Below are 22,257 nucleotides of genomic sequence, written 5' to 3' on the forward strand. Positions count from 1 at the left end.
GTCAGCTATCCTGATTTCCAAAACATTGAGGGAGAAATGGATAGCTTTTCATGGTGAATTCTATAGACAAGTGGATTTTTTTTTTTTTTTTTGCCTCCATAGCAGAGCTCAGGGCTTGAGGCCATTCTTGATGAGACTTGGCCAGCTGGGCCAGGAATTACAGAGGATCAACACTAGGATGTTGCACTGCTCAGACCCTGTGTATGGGTTGTGCCTGGGGTTCAATGGCTAAACGTGGCAGTGCTTTGGTGGTTCCTATGTTGGGGATTGAGACTGGCTGCAGAATTTTCTTTCTCATTCTTGGAATTTTATTAATTTATTTTTTGGACCACACTCGACACTCAAGATATTAGTCCTGGCTCTTCACTCAAAAATTGCTCCTGGCAGGCTCGGGGGACCATATGGGATGCCAGGGATAAAACCTGGGTCCATCCTGGGTCGTCTGTGTACAAGGCAAATGCCTTACCACTATCGCTCCAGCCCTAGATTTTTATTTTAAAATAAAATTAAGGGCAGGGGAGATGGCTTAGCAGACTGGAGTACATGCACTGTGTGTGTGAGGCCTGGATTTAGTCCCTGGCACTGTATGATCTCCTGGGCACCCCCAGGAATAATCATTGATTCTTGGAGTCATGAGAAGTCTAGCATAACTGGCTTTGTCTTTTCTATTCCCCACCAATTTTTTTTAAAGATATGTATATACCTTATTTTATGTAACTTGAGAATTCCAAAGTCATAGTATTTATAGACAAGTCAAACCTCTCCCCCTCAGCCCCGTTTTAGTTTTTGGCATCCAGCTCTGCTCTCAGCTCTGCTAGGGGATCTCCCCTATTTGGACATGCACTGATAGGAATTGCAACCCCCCTCTGAGCCGCCTATATGCAAAGTCTGCAGTCAGCATGTTGGCCTGTGTCTGGCTCCATAAGATTTGATTTATTTAACCCATAGAATCTCAACAATTAATTGGTGTGTGGGGCTTTTATTCCCTCTCAGTGTTTTACTTTTTTTGGGGGGTGGGCCACACTCAACTGCACTCAGGATCTGCAAGCAGAAATCGCTTCTGGCAGGCTAGGGACCATATGGGACGATGGGAATCGAACTCAGGTTTGTCCTGGGTTGGCCGTGTGCAAGGCAAACGTGCTATCTCTCCAGCCCCTCCCTCAATATAATTTTCAGATTCAAAGTCTCATTTTTAAAGATCCCATAGTTTATTTTTTATTTTTTATTTTTATTTTGGAGGGGGCACACTCAGTGGTGCTCAGGGCTTACTCCTGGCTCTTTACTCAGGAATCACTCCTCACAGCCTTGGGGGATTACATGGGATGCCAAGGATCAAACCCAGGTTGGCTATGTGTAAGACAAGGGCTGTGCTATCACACCAGCATCGATCCCACAGATTTGGGGCCAGGGATTGTGTCAGCAGAAGGACACCCACAGTGCATATTCAAGGAACAGGTACTATCCCCGCACTGCTGGTGCCCTGCCCACTGGCTCATGTGGTTTCCACAAAGACTAGCAACAGAAATAACCACAAAATACTTCAAACACGGACTCATTGGAGTGTGTGTGTGTGTGTGTGTGTGTGTGTGTGTGTGTGTGTGTGTTTGTGTGTAATTGTCTGAGGTCCGGGTGTGTGTATGTATAATTGTTTGAGGTCCTGGATTTAACCTCAGCACTAGGGGTGGGGTGGGGGTGGGAACCCACAGATAAGGTGACAGTTGATTTGAATTTATTTTTTTTCTTTGGGTAAACAGGAACATCAAGAAAATCACTTTGCCAAGTATTGGCCGTTTTCGTCACCTCACCAATGAAACCTTGCTAGATATTTTATTTTACAACAGTCCCACCTACTGCCAGACCATTGTGGAAAAGGTGGGGCAAGAGATGAACCGCCTGCATGCACTCTTCATGAGTCGGAACCCCGACTTCAAAGGAGGGGTGTCTGTGGCTGGGCACAGTTTAGGTAAAGCTGTCTAATATTCACATTCTATTTTATTTTATTTTGCTTTGGGGCCACATCTGGCAATGTTCAGGGATTACTTCTGGCTCTGTGTTCAGGGATCACCCCTGCTGGTGCTCTGGGGACACTATGGGTGGATTGAACTCGAGCTAGCTGTGTGTGAAGCAAATGCCCTCCTCGATGTCCTATTGATCCAGCCCCAAGTTTTCGTATTTGAACTACATCTTCTGTTGAGTTGTTCTTGTTCGAGTGTGATCGTGTTAGCACAAGGCAGAACTACCACCTGAAAGCTTGTGAAGGTAGAAATAAATGAGTGCCATGTGCTTTGGTTCTTTTCTTGCTGTTGGCTGCTCCTGGGCATCACCTAGGAATGTATTAGGTTTTCATTTATCCTGCTGCTTGGTAGAGCAGAATATTGATGGTCACATCTTGATTTGTTTTTGACTTTGGCATAACTAGTAAAGGACTAGAAACAGAGAAAATAAAGTTTTGTTTTTTTTGTGGTTTTTAGACCACAGCTGACTGTGCTCAGAGTTTACTCCTGGCTCTGTGCTCAGGGGATAACTAGTGGCAATGCTCAAGAGACCACTATCTGTGTTGGGATTGCAGGTCAGCCTCATATAAGGAAAGCATCTTACCCACTGGATTATCTCTCCAGTTACAGAAAATAAGGAATCAAGAGAGGGCTGGGAATATGGTCCAAGTGGTAGAGCACAGGCCTAGTGTATGTGATGCCCTGCCTCTGAGTCCTGGCACTACATGACCCCCTCAGCACCACCACGAGTCATCCTGGTGTCCCTGTCCCCAGCACTGTTGTGTTCGGCCTCTGTGCTCCTTGAGCACTGGCACCAAACCCCTCATTTGAGAGACTATTGTGTGTATTCCAAAAGTTCCTACCACATTATTTTAAAAGTATGTTTCTCTTTTCTCAGGTTCTTTAATACTGTTTGATCTCCTCTCTAATCAAAAGGATCTGAATTTTTCCAAGCCTCCTGGTCCGTTAGCTGTTGCTAATGGAATTGTGAAGCAGCCAAATCTTCAGGAAAAGCAGGTATGGATCCCAACATGCATATTGAGAGTTTGAGCCAAGGGATTGTCCCAAATCAAACTGTTTCCCAAAATGTTTTTTTCCCTCTGTATCAAAGGGCATCATCATTTATAAATGTAATGGAATTAATTTGGCCTGTTTGGAGTTTCTTAGACTTTCTTACAGATTACAGATTTAAAGATGAGAAGATTATTAATTACATCTTGTATAATTTTAATTGAAAGTGGATTGCAGGGCTGGAGCAATAGCACAGTGGGTAGGGTGCTTGTCTTGCATGTGGCCCACCTGGGTTCAATCCCTGGCATCCCATATGACCCCTGAGTCTGCCCAGAGTGATTCTGAACACAGAGCCAGGAGTAGTCCCTGAGCACCATCAGGTGTGGCCACAAAATTAAAAAAAGAAAGTGAGGGCTGGATCAGTGGCGCAGAGCTAGGGCGTTTGCCTTGCACACTGCTGACCTAGGCTGGGCCGTGGTGGTTTGATCCCCCGGTGTCCCATGTGGTTCCCCAAGCCAGGAGCAGTTTCTGAGCGCATAGCCAGGAGTAACCCCTGAGTGTCACTGGGTGTGGCCCAAACCAGTCCCCCCCAAAATGTGGATTGTAGATTATGGAACATGAGTTGTTAAATTTGTGTGTTTTCATAATATTTAAATGTGGCTTAACAAACCACTAAAAGTTACGATTTGTGTATAGAGTCAAATTGTTTTAACATTTTCTGTAGAATAGTTGAGAAATCTGATGAGATTTTTCTGGACTCAACTTTGCATGTTTCTTTAATTTCATTTTTTGAAGGTACCTGATGAGCCAAAGCTGAATTTGGATGAGTCTTGTGACCTTGATGATGAAAATGAAGAAGCTGGAACCTTGCAGGAGGCTCTGGAAGCTCTTAGCCTCTCGGAATATGCCAACACATTCGAGAAGGAAAAAATAGACATGGAATCGCTGGTAATAAGGAGACCAATCTATTTATCTGTCTATTTATTTTGGGTCTCACCTTGTGGTACTCAGGGTTTGTTACTCCCTCTGTGCTCAGGAATCACACATTAGGCTCAGGGAATCATTTGGGATGTTGGGGATCAACAAACCCAATGTCAGCCATGTATAAAGCAAGGGCCCTACCTCGCTGTTCTACTTTTTGTCCCTGATTTATTAAATATAAGATTGTTTTGCCTCTGTCTAAAATGGAAAACTAAAATGACTCAAATCAGTGTTTTCCAAAGGGGGTGATTTTCCCCTCATAAAAAACATGGAGGGGGCCGGAGAGATAGCTTTGAGGTAAGGTGTTTGCCAGAAGGTCGGTGGTTCAAATCCCAGCAACCCACTTGGTCCCCTGAGCCTGCCAGGAGTGATTTCTGAGCGTAGAGCCAGGAGTAACCCCTGAGTGCTGCTGGGTGTGACCCCAAAACCAAAAACCAAACAAACAAACATGAAAGGGTCAGAGAGATAGCATGGAGGTAAGACGTTTGCCTTACATACAGAAGGTCATTGGTTTGAATCCCGGCATCCCATATGGTCCCCCAAGCCTGCCAGGAGCGAGTAATGAGCATGGAGCCAGGAGTAACCCCTGAGCGCTGCCAGGTGTGACCCAAAAACCAAAAACCAAACAAAACATGGAGTACTAGAATGATGGGAATTTTGGGGGAGTAGGATAGAAATCTATCTATGCATTTTGATGAGGGGCTTGAGTGATTAATTTTTTCCTTAAAAAATGAGGCCATTGGGTTTAGGGGTCTCAGACTCTCGGCCCGCAGGCCGCAAATGGCCCTCCATACAATATTTTGTGACCCTGCCCTAGAGGAATCTTTTTTTGTTTTGTTTTGTTTTAGTTGTTTGGGTCACACCCCCCAATGTTCAAGGCTTACTACTGGACCCGGAGAGATAGCACAGCGGCGTTTGCCTTGCAAGCAGCCGATCCAGGACCAAAGGTGGTTGGTTCGAATCCCGGTGTCCCATATGGTCTCCCGTGCCTGCCAGGAGCTATTTCTGAGCAGACAGCCAGGAGTAACCCCTGAGCACCGCCTGGTATGGCCCAAAAAAACAAAAAAAAAACAAAAAAAAAAAGGCTTACTACTTACTTTGCACTCAAGGATCACCCTGACTTTGCCTCCTGCGGCCCCCAGGTAAATTGAGTTTGAGACCCCTGGTTTAGAGCTTTAGTACATTGGAGAGGGCACTTTGCTTTAGTACACTGAGGAGGGCACTTGCCTTGTATGCAGCCAACCCAAATTTGATTCCCAGCACCCTATATGATTCTCCAAACTCTGCCAGGAATGATTCCTCAGTACAGAGCCAGGAATAAGTATTGAGAACTGCTGAGTGTGGTCTCCCCCAAAATACAACAACAACAAAACAACCAAAAAAAGCCATATAAGTTTGGAAATCTCTGGTTTAAATAATTGCAATACATTCTGATAAAGGTAAGGACTTAAATTAAAAAAAACAACAACAACAAATGAGCGGCTGGAGAGATCACACTATTGTAGGGATGTTGGTCTTGCATGCAGCTGATCCAGGACAGACGGTGGTTTGAATCCTGGCATTTCATATGGTCCTCTGTGCCTGCCAGGAGCGATTTCTGAGTGCAGAGGCAAGAGTAACCTCTGAGCACCACCAGATTTGACCCAAAAAGCCCCAGAAAAATTGGAGTGCTAATGTGGCTCAGAGATAGAGCACTTTCCTTGCATATATAAGAATTTGATCCATAACTTCATTTAAAAAATACTTAAAATTTTAAATTTATTTTTCATTTCAGGGCGCACACTGGTGATATGTAGGGATTACTCTTGGCTCTGCACTCAGAGATTGCTCCTGGTGGGCCATGGGGAACCATAAAGTGTTCTGGAGATTGAACCCTGGTCAGTTGCATGCAAGGCAAGCGCCCTCCCTGCTGTACAGTGGTGCTGGCCCTACCCAGGAACAAGTTGCAAATTACAATGCTAGACTAGGAAAAGTATTTGGGTTGTGTATTGAAGAAAAAGCATTATTTCCTTAATATTCAGAACTTCTGCAAATTAGGGGCTGGAGTGGTGGCACGGTGGTAGGGCTTGCAAGCAGCTGACCTAGGATGAACCATGGTTCGATCCCCCGATGTCCCATATGGTCCCTCAAGCCAGGAGTGATTTCTGAGCATATAGCCAGGTATGTCTGAGCATCACCAGGTGTGTCCCCAAAACAAAAACAAACAAAAAAAAGAACTTCTGCAAAATAGCAATACCAGTTAAATGGGCAGAGTATTAAACAAATGGTTTCTAGGAAAATGATAATAGCTTCTCAGCATATCAAAATTCTTAGAGAAATGCAAATGAAAAGTATGGTGAGAACTGCTTTGGGTCACTTCTCTGGCAGAAACATTTGGCTAATAGACTGGTTTGGTGTAAGCTTAAATTGATTGAGTTCTGTGGAGGGCAGTTTGATAATCTCTTAAAATCCAAGAAACTAAAGTAACCCCTGAGTGCTGCCGGGTGTGACCCAAAATTTTTTTTTTTGTATTTAATTTTTGTAGCCTTTTCACTGGGTTGACTCATGTACTTGCTTTTTTGTTTTAAAGCTGATGTGTACAGTTGATGACCTAAAGGAAATGGGGATCCCCCTTGGACCCAGAAAGAAGATAGCCAACTTCATGAAACATAAAGCCATCAGACTGGTAAAGTTTATTTCTGTCCTAAAAAGAGCTCTGCCCACACTTGTGGCTAGTGCCTTATGTGCTTACTTGGGATGGGTTTGAGGCTTACACGGGCCACTTCTTGCTTATTATTGCTCAGGGGTCTGCCTTGTGCTTGGGGACCACGTGAGAGCACCTCCAGGTCTCCTGCCTGCAGACCTCTTGCTCTAGCCCTGTGCTCTCTGCTCATGCATGGCATGCTGATGGAGGTGAGAGGAGCACAGACTGCAGAATCACCCAGAGTTAGATCGGCATTCATGTTAGGATAACTGCCTTCCCTTTCCTGGTCACAATTCACATTTGGGAATCTGAAAGTTCAAGGGTTCAGGCTCTTGGCCATGCATGCAGCTAGCCCCGATTCCTGGCATTACATATGGTTACCCTGAGAACAGTCAGGAGTGAATTCTGAGAAACAGCCAGGATGATCTCGAAGGCACTTGGGGATTTCTTGATGCAAAAATTAGGTGAAAACGGGGTAAATTAATGAGTTGGTCATCCTGGCTTCTACTTTGACTATTTAGGTTCTAAACGTTCATAAGCATTTTTGCTTAACTTTTTAAATCTATAGATTCCTTTATTTCTAAAATGGATAATTGACTGTATTCCTCTTTCAAAGTCTTGGACGAAGGGTGAAGCTTTCACCCTGCAGTACTAGCTCATCATCTCTCTTCTCTATCTGAGCCATTTACAGTGCTCAGAAGACACACCCCCTTCCTTAAGATACTCTGAAAAGCCAAGTGTCCTGTATGCCCCTCCCTGCAGGGTCGGACCTCGAGCAGGTCATAGTGTTTAATCCTAAACTACGCCCCTCACTTGGAGCAGAATTTCTATCAAAGCCAAGCACAGGAACAACTCTGAAGCCTGAAGGAAAATTCAAAGCCACTAGGGGGTTGTTATTTAGAGTTGCTGCTGTGGGAATGAGTGGTGAGGCTCAGGAGTGTTGGCATTGCAGAGGGTTGGCTTAGGTAGCATTGGAAGAGACTGAAGGTGGAAGTTTCTAGAAATCTTGTGCTTTAAGGAAGGGGCTCACTGGGGTCTGAGTGATAGCACAGCACAGTGCACTTGCCTTGCATGCAGCTGACCCAGGATGGACCAGGGTTCAATCCTAGGCATCCCACATGGTCCCCAAGCCAGGGGCGATTTCTGAGTGCATAGCCAGAAGTAACCCCTGAGCATCACTTGGTGTGCCCCCCCAAAAAACTGAAAAAAAAAAGAAAAAGGAAGAGGCTAAGAAAAAGGCACTGGGACAGAATTGGAAATGGGAAAGAAGAGTTTGCTCAAGACATTTATTTATTATATTTTATATATTTTTTTCCCTTGGTGTTTGGAGCACATTTAGCAGTACTCAGAGGTTTACTCCTGGTTCTGTGCTTAGAAATTACTTTTGGCAGGCTCAGGTGACTATATGGAATGCGAGGGATCAAACCTGGGCCAATTGCATGCAAGGTAAACGCCTTTGTGCTATCGCTCTGGCACTGCTCAAGACATTTTAGACTTGTCCTAGAGGTTTTTGACAGTTGATGGATGGGCAGGAAGATTCAGAGTTGAGAAAGACATTATTAGCTTTGATGTGAAGTTCAATTTTCTTTTTCCTGCATACTATGCAGTCATCATAGAATTTCACCTCATTCTAGGCACTTCATTTCACTGAGCTCCCCGGGGCCAAGGAGTTGAAAATGAGGTTTTTATTTCTGGCATTGGGGAGGTCATACCAGAGCAGGCCCTGAGGCTGGTGGGGCTGTTCTCTTGGGCCTGCCTGTGGGTACATGGGGCCCCCAGTGAAGCCCATGCTTGTAACAGCCTAGGAAGTAGGAAACAGTTTCTGGGAAGACCCTGTGTTTTATCTCTAGTAATAGTAAAACAGCAGGAAATGTTCTGAGGTTCCCAAAAAACACCTGCCTTGTATCTTGAAGTTTTCAGGATATGTGAATTATAGAAAGCTGTTTTGAAAACACTGGAAATTGCTCTTGACCATGTAGGCCTTCCCAGTTTTGCTTGAGGACCTAGGGTGGGGGCCAGTCATGTAAAGACTCATGGTGGTGCTCAGGGATTACTAGAGCCACCCTGCTTGGGGACCACCATGGTCATCCATGGTAGTGTTTAGCTCTGTTGGTGCCAGGCATTGAACTTGGGGTTCAGAACGTGCCAAGCATGCCTCCCAGCCCTTGAAGTTCCCCCTGGCCCCTAACTTCACACCATCTTTAAAATTCTAAGGTTATTGTTTTGTGATGATTCATGAACATTTTCCCAGATCATTGATTCCTCTAGGTTGCTCACAGATAACAAGATAATATAATGTATCTGACTGATTTATTGGAACTGAGATAACTGGAGTCTATTATGATTTTTTTGTGTGTGGTTTTTGGGCCACACCTAGTGATGCTCAGGTGTTACTCCTGGCTATGTGCTCAGAAATTGCTCCTGGATTGAGGGACCATATGGGACACCGAGGGGATCAAACCTCAGTCTGTTCTAGGTTAGCCACGTGCAAGGCAAATGCCCTACTGCTGCGCCACCACTCCGGCTCTATGAATCTATTATAATTTTATAAGATGAAATATTTGTAGCTCTAGCACATTTTTATTTTTTTGTTTATTATTTTAGTAATTTTGTCTTTTTATTTTTGTGTATTTGGTTTTTTTTTTTTGTTTGTTTGTTTTTGTTTTATTGGGTCACACCCGGCAGTGCTCAGGGGTTACTCCTGGCATCTATGCTCAGAAATTGCTCCTAGCATCAGGGGTTACTCCTGGCTATGCACTCAGAACTTGCTCCTGGCTTGGGGGACCTTATGGGACGCGTGGGGTCGAACCAAGTTCTGTCCTGGGTCAGCTGCATTCAAGGCAAACACCCTACAGTTGCACTATTGTTTTGGCCCCCAGGGTACTTTATTATTTTTTTAAATTTTATTTATTTATTGATTAATTGGTTGATTGGTTGTTGGTCCACACTCAGCAATGCTCAGGAGTTAATCCTGGCTCTGTGCTCAGAAATTGTCCCTGGCAGGCTGGGGGTCCATATGGGTGCCGGGAATTGAATGGGATATCTCCTGGATCAGCTGCATGCAAGGCAAATGCCTTACCGCTGTGCTATCTCTTTGGCCCCCTGTGGCACTTTATTTAATTTTTTTCTTTTAGATTTATAGTTCTGATGGGGGTTTATACATAACCCATTACTCCCTTTCAGCATCAACTCCTTCTACTCAAATGCTTTCCTCCTCCATAGATGTCACCTTCTCCCTACCCTGGCCCCCAGCCCTGTCTAGTAGCATGTTTTCTACTGAAGACCAGTTCTCAGGACCTTTCCTTGTTCCCAGGAACCATAAAATTGTTATGTGCTAAGAAATTGCTCACCATGTGTGATGTAAGGATAAATTGATGCTCTAGTGACACTCAGGAATGGATGGTTCCCTCAGGGCAGCATTGTAAAATGTTGGTCTTATGGGGGCCAGGTGGTCTTAGGTGTGTTGGTAGTGTTAAAGTACAGAGCTAAATATCCAAGCCAGAGGCAACAACAAAGGAGTCAGGAGGCCCAAACTTTAAAAACTAATCTCAAAAAGGGCCTATTTATACTGGCAGGCGGGGGGGCAGGGGGTGGTAGTATGTGATACACTTGGGGAACTTGGTGGAGTCAGGTGGGCACTGACTGGGAGTTAGGTGATGGGATTGGCCCTGTTTCATGTTACGTCTGAAGGATTTTGTAAATTACAGTGGTTTTAATAAAATAAATAAATAGAATGTTGGTCTTTCCCAGGAGCAGAAAAAGCTGATGGCGGAAAAGAAGGCTGCAGTGGTAGCTCCAGCTCAAGGGCCAGAGGATATAAGCTCAAAAGCTATGGGTGAAGCAGAGTCAGGCACCACTAGGAGGCAGCTGCCCGTCGGGGTCTCTGTTTCCACTTCGCACGTCGACTACGAGTGCTTCGAAGTTGGCACTGGACAGGTGTGTCTGTGCCCCGAGAGCGGTGCTGGGGGCCTTCTGGATATCCAGGAGCTCGATGTCGTGGGTCAACTTGAAATCTTCTTTAGAAAGCTCAGCATGCAGAGTGGTTGTTGCAGGAAAAAAATTTTTCTCTTCCATGCAGATTTTCTTTCTTCTTTTTTTTTTTTTTTGTGGTTTTTGGGTCACACCCGGCAGTGCTCAGAGGTTATTCCTGGCTCCAGGCTCAGAAATTGCTCCTGGCAGGCATGGGGACCATATGGGATGCCGGGATTCGAACCAGTGACCTCCTGCATGAAAGGCAAACGTCTTACCTCCATGCTATCTCTTCGGCCCCTCCATGCAGATTTTCTATCTCCCAAGGAGAAGTGTGTCATGACTTTCTTGCTTTAGAATGAATGTGTCTGCATTAGGTTTGCCCTGACATGGGGCAAACTTTAGCCTCAAGACCATCATCAGCAGAATCACAGTAGTTAAAAAAGTAGCTTCCAAGTGCACTTAAATTTCTAGGAAAGGGGAGCCAGAGTGATAGCACAGCAGTAAAATGTTTGCCTTGCATGCGGCCAACACAGGACAGACCCTGGTTCAAATCCTGGCATCCCATATGGTTCCCTGAGCATATCGGGACCAACTTCTGAATACAGAGCCAGGAGTAACTCCTGAGTGCCACCAGGTGTGACCCCCAAAACCAAAACCAACAAAAAAAATTTTCTAGGAAAGGAATGTGCTAATTAACCTCATGAATTTTAGTAATTCAAATTCTTTCTAATTCCCCAGAGCGATTGTACATTGGGGAAGGGGCTCACCTTGCATGCGGCCTGCCCAAGTTTGATCTCTGGCATCCCATATCGTCCTGAATACTGCCAGGAATAATTCCTGAGCACAGACCCATGAGTAGCCCCTGAGTATCGCTGGGTGTGGACCCAGAAAACAAAAAGTAAATATAGGGGGCCGGCGAGTGGCGCTAGAGGTAAGGTGTCTGCCTTATAAGCGCTAGCCAAGGATCAGGACCACGGTTTGATCCCCCGGTGTCCCATATGGTCCCCCAAGCCAGGGGCAATTTCTGAGCGCTTAGCCAGGAATAACCCCGGAGCACCAAATGGGTGTGGCCCGAAAAACAAAAACAAAAAAACAAAAAAAAAAAGTAAATATAGATTCTTTTTTTTTTTTGGTTTTTGGGCCACACCCGTTTGATGCTCAGGGATTACTCCTGGCTATGTGCTCAGAAATCGCCCCTGGCTTGGGGGGACCATATGGGACACCGGGGGATCGAACCGAGGTCCGTCCTATGCTAGCGCTTGCAAGGCAGATACCTTACCTTTAGCGCCACCTTCCCGGCCCCAAATATAGATTCTTTGGGGGAAATTTTTTTGTTTGTTTGTTTTGTTTTTGGGTCACACCTGGCAGTGCTTGGGTTACTCCTGACTCTGAGCTCAGAAATTGCTCCTGGCTCGGGGGACCATCTGGGATGCCAGGAATCGAATCCGGGTCCATCCCGATTTGGCTGTGTGCAAGGCAAATGTTCTACTGCTGTGCTATTTCTCTGGCTCTGGTGAAAATTTTGTTTTGTTTTGTTTTTTTTGTTTGTTTTTTTGTTTTTGTTTTTTTTTGTTTTTGTTTTTGTGGGTCACACCTGGTGGTGCTCAGGGGTTATTCCTGCCTGTCTGCTCAGAAATAGCTCCTGGCAGGCACGGGAGACCATATGGGACACCAGGATTCAAACCAACCACCTTTGGTCCTGGATCAGCTGCTTGCAAGACAAACGCCGCTGTGCTATCTCTCCGGGCCCTTGTTTTGTTTTTGTTTTTGTGTCGCTCCCAGCAGCACTCAGGGGTTACTCCTAACTCTATGCTCAGAAATTGCTCCTGGCAGGCTCGGGGGACCATATGGGATATTGGGATTCGAACTACCATCCTTCTTCATGCAAGGCAAATGTCTTACCTCCATGCTATCTCTCTGGCCCTGGGGACAATATTTCATAAAAGTCAGTTAGTAGGGGCTGGAGAGATAGCATGGAGGTAAGGCGTTTGCCTTGCATGTAGAAGTACGGTAGTTCGAATACCGGCATCTCATATGGTCCCCCGAGTCTGCCAGGAGCAATTTCTGAGCATAGAGCCAGGAGTAACCCCTGAGCGCTGCCGGGTGTGACCCAAAAACAAGCAAACAAAACAAACAAACAAACAAACAAAAAAAATCAGTAGTTGATGTCACTGCACTTGATATTGTACTTTTTTTTTTTTTTTTTTTGAAGGGGGCTCACAACCAGTGGCACTTGTGTTACTCCTGGTTTTGTGCTCAGAAATCGCTCCTGGCAGGCTCGGGACCATATGGGATGCTGGGGATCGAGCCCAGGTTCATCCCAGATCAGCAACATGCCCTACTGCTGTGCTATCTCTTCAGTCCTAATATCAGACTGTAATACGCTTGTATGTCCATGGTGTAGAAGTAGTAACATCTTGGGCAGTGTATATTTTTATTACGATGTTTTTTTAGTCCAGACTTTCATGCATGCAAGAACATATGCTATTTTTATTTTTGGGCCATACCAGGCAGTGCTCAGGAATTACTTCTGGCTCTGCACTCAGAAATTGCCCCTGGCAGGCTGGGAGAACCATATGGGTTGCCATATGGGTCTGTCCCAGGTCAGCCGCCCTACCGTTGTGCCAGTGCTCTGGCCCTGCTTAATTCATTCTTTTTTTTTTTTTTTTTTTGGTTTTTGGGCCACACCCGGTGTTGCTCAGGGGTTACTCCTGGCTGTCTGCTCAGAAATAGCTCCTGGCAGGTACGGGGGACCAAATGGGACACCGGGATTTGAACCAACCACCTTTGGTCCTGGATCGGCTGCTTGCAAGGCAAACGCCTCTGTGCTATCTCTCCGGGCCCTTAATTCATTCTTAAAGATGACATTTCTTTTTTTTTTTCTTTTTTAAGATGACATTTCTTTTATTTTTATATTAGTTTATGTTGGCTATACCCAGCAGTGCTCAGGGTTTATTCCTTACTTTGCACTCAGGAATTATTCTTGGTAGTGTGCTCAGGGGACCTTACTGGGGTGCCAGGATCAAACCTGGGTTGGCCATGTGTGAGGCAAGTGCCTATCTTCAGTTTCTAAAGATCTTTTTTTTGTGTGAAGCAAGACTAGTTTTTTTTTTGTTTTGTTTTGTTTTGGTTTTTGGTTTTTGGGCCACACCCAGTAACGCTCAGGGGTTACTCCTGGCTATGCGCTCAGAAGTTGCTCCTGGCTTGGGGGACCATATGGGACACCGGGGAATCGAACCGAGGTCCGTCCAAGGCTAGCGCAGGCAAGGCAGGCACCTTACCTTTAGCGCCACCGCCCGGCCCCTAGTTTTTATTGAAACTTATTTAGAAAGTTGTGAGAGAGAAAGGAAGAATTGTGTGTTCAAGAGCGAGAATATAGGCTTTTCCACAGTGGAAACAGGCAAAGAAAGAGAAAAATAAGTGAGATTTGTGTTTAAGAAGATTGGGGGATTGAAGAACAAGCCTTAGATGACATTTTAAGGTGTCTCCCTGGAGATTTGACTGGGACAGATTCACAGCTTCCAGCAAGAAAGGGGCTGGAGGGACTGAGAGAAGGGGTCAATTCCTTGTCCTTTCCTGTGGTGGCAGGAAACAGATTTGGTACTAGATGAGACAGGTCATTCTCTGACATTGTGTTTTGATTCTAGGTTTCTGTCTTTTATAACTCACTGGACTTTGAGCCAGAGAATTTCTTTGCTTTGGGATCTCCCATTGGTGTGTTTCTCGCTATTCGAGGGGTGGACCATATTGATGAGAACTACAGACTTCCCACGTGTAAGGGCTTCTTCAACATCTATCATCCAGTGAGTACATTGGGGTTTCTTCCTCAGAACCGCAGGCTGAGATCAAGCCCCGTGAACTTTCTGTGTATTATTTTGTCCTCTTTTTCCCTAGTGGAGTCTCAGATTCTCAAATGTTAGGAATTAATACTGGTACAGTTCAGCTCTCTGCCTTAATCTAGTCTGTTTTCTAAAACTTCTCCCATTAAAACTTAGTTTATAGAAACAATTTTATTGCTTTGCTCGCAAAGTATTTGGGGGGGGGGGGGTTGTGCTAAGGGTGGACTCCTGGCTCTTGCTCAGGAATCACTCCTGGTGGGGCTCAGGGGACTCTTTGTAGTGTTGTGTGGGGTTGGCCACTTGCTTAAGCAAACACCTTAACCCCTCTCTCTGGCCCCCTTACAAGCAATTTAATCCATAATGTAAAAATCATCTTCAAATGACTAATATTTTAATATGTGGTGGACACATAAAAATCTCTGGTTTGTCAGTGACTTGTTTTCTTACTCCACTAAGTAACGCAGCATAACTTTTCAAAACTTTCCATTTCTTTTCTCTGTAGCTTGATCCAGTGGCATATAGATTAGAGCCCATGATTGTTCCAGATCTGGACCTCAAAGCTGTCCTTATTCCACATCACAAAGGCAGAAAAAGGCTTCATTTAGGTAAAAAGCAAATACTTTGAAAACTTGTTTCCTCCCTGTCATTATTTTGGGGGTGGGGGGAAGGTTTACATCCAATGGCACTAAGGGATTACTCCTGGTTCTGCACTCAGAAATCACTCCTGACAGGCACGGGGACCATATGGGATGCCGGGATTTGAACTACCCTCTGTCCTGGTTTGGCTGCATGCAAGGCAAATGCCCTACTGCTATACTATCTCTCTGACCCCCTCTCCCTGTCATTTTTGTAATCAGTCATTTTCAGTGTATTATGAAAATAATACTTTGCTTCCTGCTGCCAATAGTCATCTTGACAGATGAGTATTATTTAAAATCTGGCTAGAGGCTGGAGAGATAGCATGAAAGTATGCGTTGCCTTGCATGGAGAAGGACGGTGGTTCGAATCCCAGCATCCCATATGGTCCCACAAGCCTGCCAGGAGCAATTTCTTAGCGTAGAACCAGGAGTAACCCTTGAGTGCTGCCGGGTGTGACCCAAGAACCAAAAAAAAAATTCCTGTGGCTAGAGCTGGTTTATTGAAAATTTTGGGAGCCGGAGCGATAGCACAGCAGCAGTGCGTTTGCCTTGCACGAGGCTGCCAAAGATGGACATGGGTTTGAATCCCTGCATCCCATATGGTCCCCCGAGCCTGCCTGGAGCGATTTCTGAGTATAGAGCCAGTAGTAACCCCTGAGCGCTGCTGGGTGTGATGCCCTCCCCCCCCAAAAAAAAAGAAAAAGAAAATTTTGTAGGAGTCATAAAATTTCCTGTCAATGTTCAGTTATTGTTAAGTTGGAATGGAAAAGTATTAGTGATAAAATGTTTCTATGTGGGCTGAAGAGATGTCAAGTGGGGAGAGCACTTGCCTTGCATATGGCCAATCTGAGTTGTGGCCCCAAACAAACAAATAATAATACCAGTTTAGATTAAAATAAAAACATCTGAATAAAATCCTCATGATTTTTTAAGACATAAACAAGAAGGGCAGGAGAGTCTCTCTTTTTTTTTTTTTTTTTTTGGGCCATACCCGATGGCACTCGGGTTACTCCTGGCTCTGTGCTTAGAAGTCACTCCATGGGAGACTGACTATATGGGATGCCGGGATTCGAACGATCGTCTGTCCTGGATTGGCTGCATGCAAGACAAATGCCCTACCACTGTGCTATCTCTCTGGCCCTCCATTTTTAAATTAGAAGTATAAATTATGGTTATATCAGAAACTCAGGTTGTCACTTGTCACTGTCAAATTACTACAGATTGGGAAAGTTCATCTTCTAAATTATTTTCCCTTATGTTGATACTGAAAAGTCCAATTGGGGATCAGTCATGCAAGTGCAAACTATTAATTCTTCTGCTGAGCTGCAAGCCCAGTCACTCTTCTTTCAATCTCCAGTGCCCATTTTTGGTTTGGTTTTGTTATTTTGGGGCCACAGAGGAGGTACTCAGGGCTTACTCCTAGCTCTGTGCTCGAATCACTCCTGGTGGCACTCGGGGAACAATATTGCATGACAGGAATTGAACCCAGGTCAGCTGCATATAAGGCAGCTGTACTATCAATCTGGCCAATTTTGGTTGGAGGGCCAGTTTTTATTTTAAATTAAAATCACAGAGGAGGGGCTAGAGCAATAGCACAGCCAATAGGGTTTTTGCCTTGCATGTAGCCGACCTAAGTTTGATCCCCAGGAGTTACAGGTTAGGGCCACATTGGTGATGCTTAGGCCTTTACACGGCTCTTTGGTCAGTAATGATCCTGGACATTAGGCAGACCATTAGGCGAAACCAGGCATTCAAACCATGGTCGGCTGCATGCAAGCCAAGTATCTTATATCTCCAGCCATAGAAAATACTTTATGTGAACTTATTTATGATATTTCTGGATGGCGTATGGTATATTCTGGATGGACATGCGATGCTGGTTTGAACTCGGGTTGTCTATATGCAAGGTAGAAAAATGCCTTAAGACCCCACTCCATCTCTCTAGCCCCCTAAATTTTCTTTTATGAAATAGGGCCCAAGATGACGACTCAGGCTCCACTGTACACGGTGGCACCCCATGTTCCAAATCGTGCAGCTCATGGTCCTATGAATTTTAGCATCTGTTTTCCTGCACTCTCCACCAAAAAGGGGATAAGACTCCTCCAAATATTGTAATTGGGAAGGATTTTTTTTTTTGGTGACGCTCAGGTGTTACTCCCAGCTCTGTGCTCAGAAATCACCCATGGCTTGGGGCACCATATGTGAGGCTGTGGGATTGAATCGTGGTTTGATCTAGGCTAGGGCGCACAAGGCAGATGCCTTACCGCTTGCGCCACCGCTCTGGTCCCGGGAAGGATTTTTTTTTGGAGGGGAGCCACACCTGACAGTGCTCAGGGACTACTCCTAGCCCTATGCTCAGAAATCACTTCTGGTGGGCTCAGGGGATCATATGGGTTGCCAGGGATCGAACCTGGGTCAGCCTCGTGCAAGGCAAGCACCCTCTGTGTTATATCTCTGGCCCCACACATCTGACATGTAGGAGAGGACTCAGACCTGACCTGTCTGAGAAACATTAACTTCTTTTTCTGTCTTCGTATGCAGGACTTTTTCTCCATAACTCATACCTTGATGTATTTGAATGTCTTTGTAGAGTTAAAGGAAAGTCTCTCACGGATGGGCTCTGACTTGAAGCAGGGTTTCATTAGCTCTCTGAAAAGTGCATGGCAGACGTTGAATGAGTTTGCACGTGCTCACACGTCCTCAGCTCAGCTGCAGGAAGAACTGGAGAAGGTTGCTCATCAGATCAAAGAGGAAGAGGAGAAGCAAGTAGTGGAAGGTAAGTCTGACAGGAGACATTTTCCTGGGCAGATACAGATGCACCTTGTGGACATGGCATTTATTATTATATTTTTAATCCATTTTTTTTTTTTTTTTTGGTTTTTGGGTCACACCCGGCTGTGCTCAGGAGTTACTCCTGGCTGTCTGCTCAGAAATAGCTCCTGGCAGGCACGGGGGACCATATGGGACACCGGGATTCGAACCAACTACCTTTGGTCCTGGATGGGCTGCTTGCAAGGCAAACACCGCTGTGCTATCTCTCCGGGCCCTTATTATTATATTTTTAATAATTCTAAGAATCTGCACTTAGGAATCATGCTTGTGGTGGTCAGGGGACCATATGGGATGCTGGGGATCAAACCTGGGCTGACTATGTATGGCAAGTGCCCTGCTCACTGACTACTCCTGGCATTTATTATGTAATGGGACTTTCCTTTCCAATCATTTAATTAAAATTGAAGGTGCTTTTCCTGTAAAGGAAATTCTGCTGTCATTAATGATAAACTATTTTAAAATGCATGGCATCCTGTTCTTTTTTTTTTTTTTCGGGGGGGGTAGGGTTTGGGCCACACCCGGCGGTGCTCAGGGGTTACTCCTGGCTGTCTGCTCAGAAATAGCTCCTGGCAGGCACTGGTGACCATATGGGACACCGGGATTCGAACCAACCACCTTTGGTCCTGGATCGGCTGCTTGCAAGGCAAACGCCGCTGTGCTATCTCTCCGGGCCCTGCATCCTGTTCTTATCTCCTTTGACTGTTGCTGAATTTTACTCTGCAGTTCCAAGATTCTGTTGAGATTGTTTTTTTTTTTTTTGATTTTGGGCCATGCCCAGTGATTTTCAGGGATCACTTCTGGCTTCATGCTCAAGAATTACTCCTGGGCTTGAGAGATAGCATGGAGGTAGGGCATTTGCCTTCCATGCAGAAGGTCGGTGGTTCGAAACCCGGCATCCCATATAGTCCCCCGAGTCTCCCAGGAGCGATTTCTGAGTGTAAAGCCAGGAGGAACCCCTGAGAGCTGCTACCCCCCCCCCCCAAAAAAAAAAAAAAAAAAAGAATTACTCCTGATGGAGCTCAGGGAAAACCATAAGGGATGTCAGGTCAGGGATTGAACCCAAGACAGCAGCATGCCAAACAAATGTACTGTCTCCTAGGCCCCTGAGATTCTTTTTATTTGTTGTTTGTTTTATTTATTTTTTGGTTCACACCTGGCAGTGCTCAGGGCTTATTCCTGGTTCTGCATCTTAAAGTTCCATGGTGAGATGCACAGTCTTGTGGGTATTATTGTTTAATGTGTCATTAAAGATTTGACATGCCAGGCTGGGCCATTCCTTTTCATATTCGGATTTTATTTCCTTCCTTTCTCTATTGCCATCTCCCCTTTCCTTCAAACTTCCTCTCTGCTCGCTGGCTCACTCTTCTCTTTCGTGGGTAACCAGCCCCGCTTCTCTCTGCCCTCTAGAGCACTGTGAAGTGAGCCTGGCAACTCCCCGACTTGCTGTGAGCATCAAGCAGTGTTCTTGAGCGCAGAAAGTCAGCTTGAGTCAGAGGAGAATGATTAAGTGACTGATGCTAATACTGAAATGGTTTTGATTCTAGTGGAAAAGATAGTTGAAAGTCCAGATTTCTCCAAGGACGAGGACTACGCGGGGAAGGTGGGCATGCTTAATGGAGGCCGCCGCATCGACTATGTTCTTCAGGAGAAGCCAATAGAGAGTTTTAATGAGTATCTTTTTGCTCTTCAGAGTCACCTTTGTTACTGGTATGCATTTTCCCTTTGGGCACTAGTGGGTTTCTGCACACAACGGTGTGAATTCTAGTTAGACTCTCTCTGTTCTGCCCTGTATTTGTTAATTTGCACATCCCTGTAACCTGAGTTTGCTTTCCCTTATGAGTTGAGTAACCCACAAGATGGCAGTGTGTCACTGGTGTGGAGCACAGCTTTTAGTATGTGCACTTGACTGTGTAGTGGTGCCTGTCGTGACATGGGAGTAGTGTGACCATGACAGTTCATGGGGCATCTTCTCCCCAAGGAGAGTTGCAGCTGGGCTGGGCTCTACAAGCTAAATCAGCAGAATCTTTTTCTTCTTTATTGGGGGGTGGGGTGGGGTGGGGACATTCCTGGCAGTGCTGGGTCTGCACACAGGAGTCACTCCTAGTGATGCATGGGGGATATATGGGATGGGGGTGGTCAAACTCAGGTTGACTGCATGCAAGGCAAATGCCCTATCTACCTTGTGTACTATTGTTCTGGCCCTGAATCAACATCTTCTAAGGACAGTTCTTGAATTACATCTACTTCACCTTCAGTTATCTTTTGATTATTTAAACTTTTTTTTGTTGTTGTTTATTTTTTGAGTCACACTTGGTAGTACTCAGGGGTTACTCCTGGTTCTGTGCTCAGAAATCACTCCTGGCAGGCTCGGAGGACCATATAGGATGCTGGGATTCCAACCACCATCCTTCTGCATGCAGGGCAAATGCCTTACCTTCATGCTATCTCTCCGACCCCATTAAACATTTTTTAATTGTTGGTATTTTTGTTTGTTTGTTTTTTGGCCATACCCAGGTACTCAGGGCCAACACCTGGCTCTGTGCTCAGGGATCATACCGAGCGGAATTTGGGGACCATCTGTGGTACTGAGGATCAAACCTGGGTCGCAATCACTCTGCCCACTGTGTATGGCTATCTTGTAGCCATTTGTTGACTCTTGAAGACGGGTGGGGTTCAAACAAAAGCTGCATCTCCACCTTTTCGCACAGAGATTATACTTGCCACAGCCTGGTAGGTAATGACCTTTGTTGTCGTCACAGGGAATCTGAAGACACTGCGCTGCTGCTACTCAAGGAGATTTACCGAGCCCTGAACATCAGCCCTGAGCAACCCCAGCACTGAGCGTGCTTCCTGCTCACGGCATCCCGTAGGTTTCCTTGGTTTCCTGGGGTTGGTTTGTGTTTGTCATCTGGAGTGTGAGGTCGTGGACTTGGGTTTTTGTTTTCGGCTGACACACACCTGATGTTGATCAGGGATCATAGCTCAGTGCTACATCCTAGCTCAGTGCTCAGGGATGTGTGTGGTGCTGGGGATCAAGCCCAGGTGTGAGGAGGATGAGGTGGTGCACTGTAGGTTGGGGCTGTGCTTGTTGCAGATGTGGGGTTTGGTTCCTGCTCCCGCTGTTTCAGAGGTCTGCAAACTACAGGGCCACCTTTCTATCCTCTTTCACCCTCACAAAATAATGATGCATTGGGTTGGAGCAATAGCACAGCGAGGAGAGAGCTTACCTTGTATGTGGCCTACCTAGGTTCTATCCCCAGCATCCCATATTATACCCTGTGCGTGCTGTGAGCCAGGAATAACTCCTGAACACTGCTCGGTAGGGCCTCCAAAACAAAACAAAACAAAACAAAACAAAACAAAACAAAACAAAACAAAAATAACAATGTGTCTTCTAACTGATGAGCTCAGGTTCAGTAAATAGTGAGTCTTAATAATTGTAGCACCCGGGGCTGGAGAGATAGCATGGAGGTAAGGCGTTTGCCTTTCATGCAGGAGGTCATCCGTTCGAATCCCAGCGTCCCATATGGTCCCCCGTGCCTGCCAGGAGCAATTTCTGAGCATGGAGCCAGGAATAACCCCTGAGCACTGCCGGGTGTGACCCAAAAACCACAAAAAAAAAAAAAAAAAAAAAAAAAAATAATTGTAGCACCCTTTCCTATTTCCCTGCCTCTGTACTTTTTTGTATTGTTTTGCTCTTAGGCCACACCCAGGTGCTCACTCCTGGAGGATCTTGAGGGGCTATCTGAGGTGCCAGAGATCAAACTGGGGTCTGCATGCCAAATTAGTTAGCTTATTCACTGTATTGTTTTTTTGAGTCACACCCGACAGTGCTTGGAGCTTACACTCCTGGCCGTGCTTAGTAATCACTCCTGGGTTGGCTGTGTGCAGGGCAAGTGCCTTAATCTGCTGTACTATTGCTTTGGCCCCTGGTTGTGCTTTGTGGGGGTGACTATGAGGTGCTAATTTGGAGACTCTTTATGCTGCTGTTACGCTCCAGCCCTTTGAAAATTCTATTCTTAAAAAAAAGTTCTTTCGGGGCCGGAGAGATAGCATGGAGGTAAGGCATTTGCCTTTCATGCAGGAGGTCATTGGTTCGAATCCCGGTGTCCCATATGGTCCCCCGTGCCTGCCAGGAGCAACTTCTGAGCATGGAGCCAGGAATAACCCCTGAGCACTGCCGGGTGTGACCCAAAAACCACAAAAAAAAAAAAAAAAAGTTCTTTTTCTTTAAAAAAAAAAAAAGGAAGTTTTGTTCTTTAAAAAGCCTGTTTAACTCACTGGGTTGTCTTTCTAAGGCTTGTCTT

The 22,257-nt window shown here is 45.5% G+C and overlaps 1 protein-coding gene across 1 annotated transcript in view; it reads left to right on the forward strand.

The window, feature by feature from the left end:
• SEC23IP (SEC23 interacting protein) overlaps window positions 1–22,257 on the forward strand; it is a 49,530-nt gene that overhangs the window by 25,303 nt on the left and 1,970 nt on the right. Inside the window, exons 9-18 of the mRNA XM_049764423.1 lie at window positions 1,755–1,963; window positions 2,893–3,011; window positions 3,801–3,953; window positions 6,556–6,651; window positions 10,420–10,605; window positions 14,289–14,444; window positions 14,983–15,085; window positions 17,709–17,894; window positions 19,495–19,657; window positions 20,710–20,816. Of these exons, the coding sequence (XP_049620380.1) occupies window positions 1,755–1,963; window positions 2,893–3,011; window positions 3,801–3,953; window positions 6,556–6,651; window positions 10,420–10,605; window positions 14,289–14,444; window positions 14,983–15,085; window positions 17,709–17,894; window positions 19,495–19,657; window positions 20,710–20,791 (1,453 nt within the window). The 3' untranslated portion in view covers window positions 20,792–20,816. The remainder of the gene's footprint in view (window positions 1–1,754; window positions 1,964–2,892; window positions 3,012–3,800; window positions 3,954–6,555; window positions 6,652–10,419; window positions 10,606–14,288; window positions 14,445–14,982; window positions 15,086–17,708; window positions 17,895–19,494; window positions 19,658–20,709; window positions 20,817–22,257) is intronic.

The sequence above is a fragment of the Suncus etruscus genome, chromosome 17 (assembly GCF_024139225.1).
Source record: "Suncus etruscus isolate mSunEtr1 chromosome 17, mSunEtr1.pri.cur, whole genome shotgun sequence".
Taxonomy (NCBI): Eukaryota; Metazoa; Chordata; class Mammalia; order Eulipotyphla; family Soricidae; genus Suncus; species Suncus etruscus.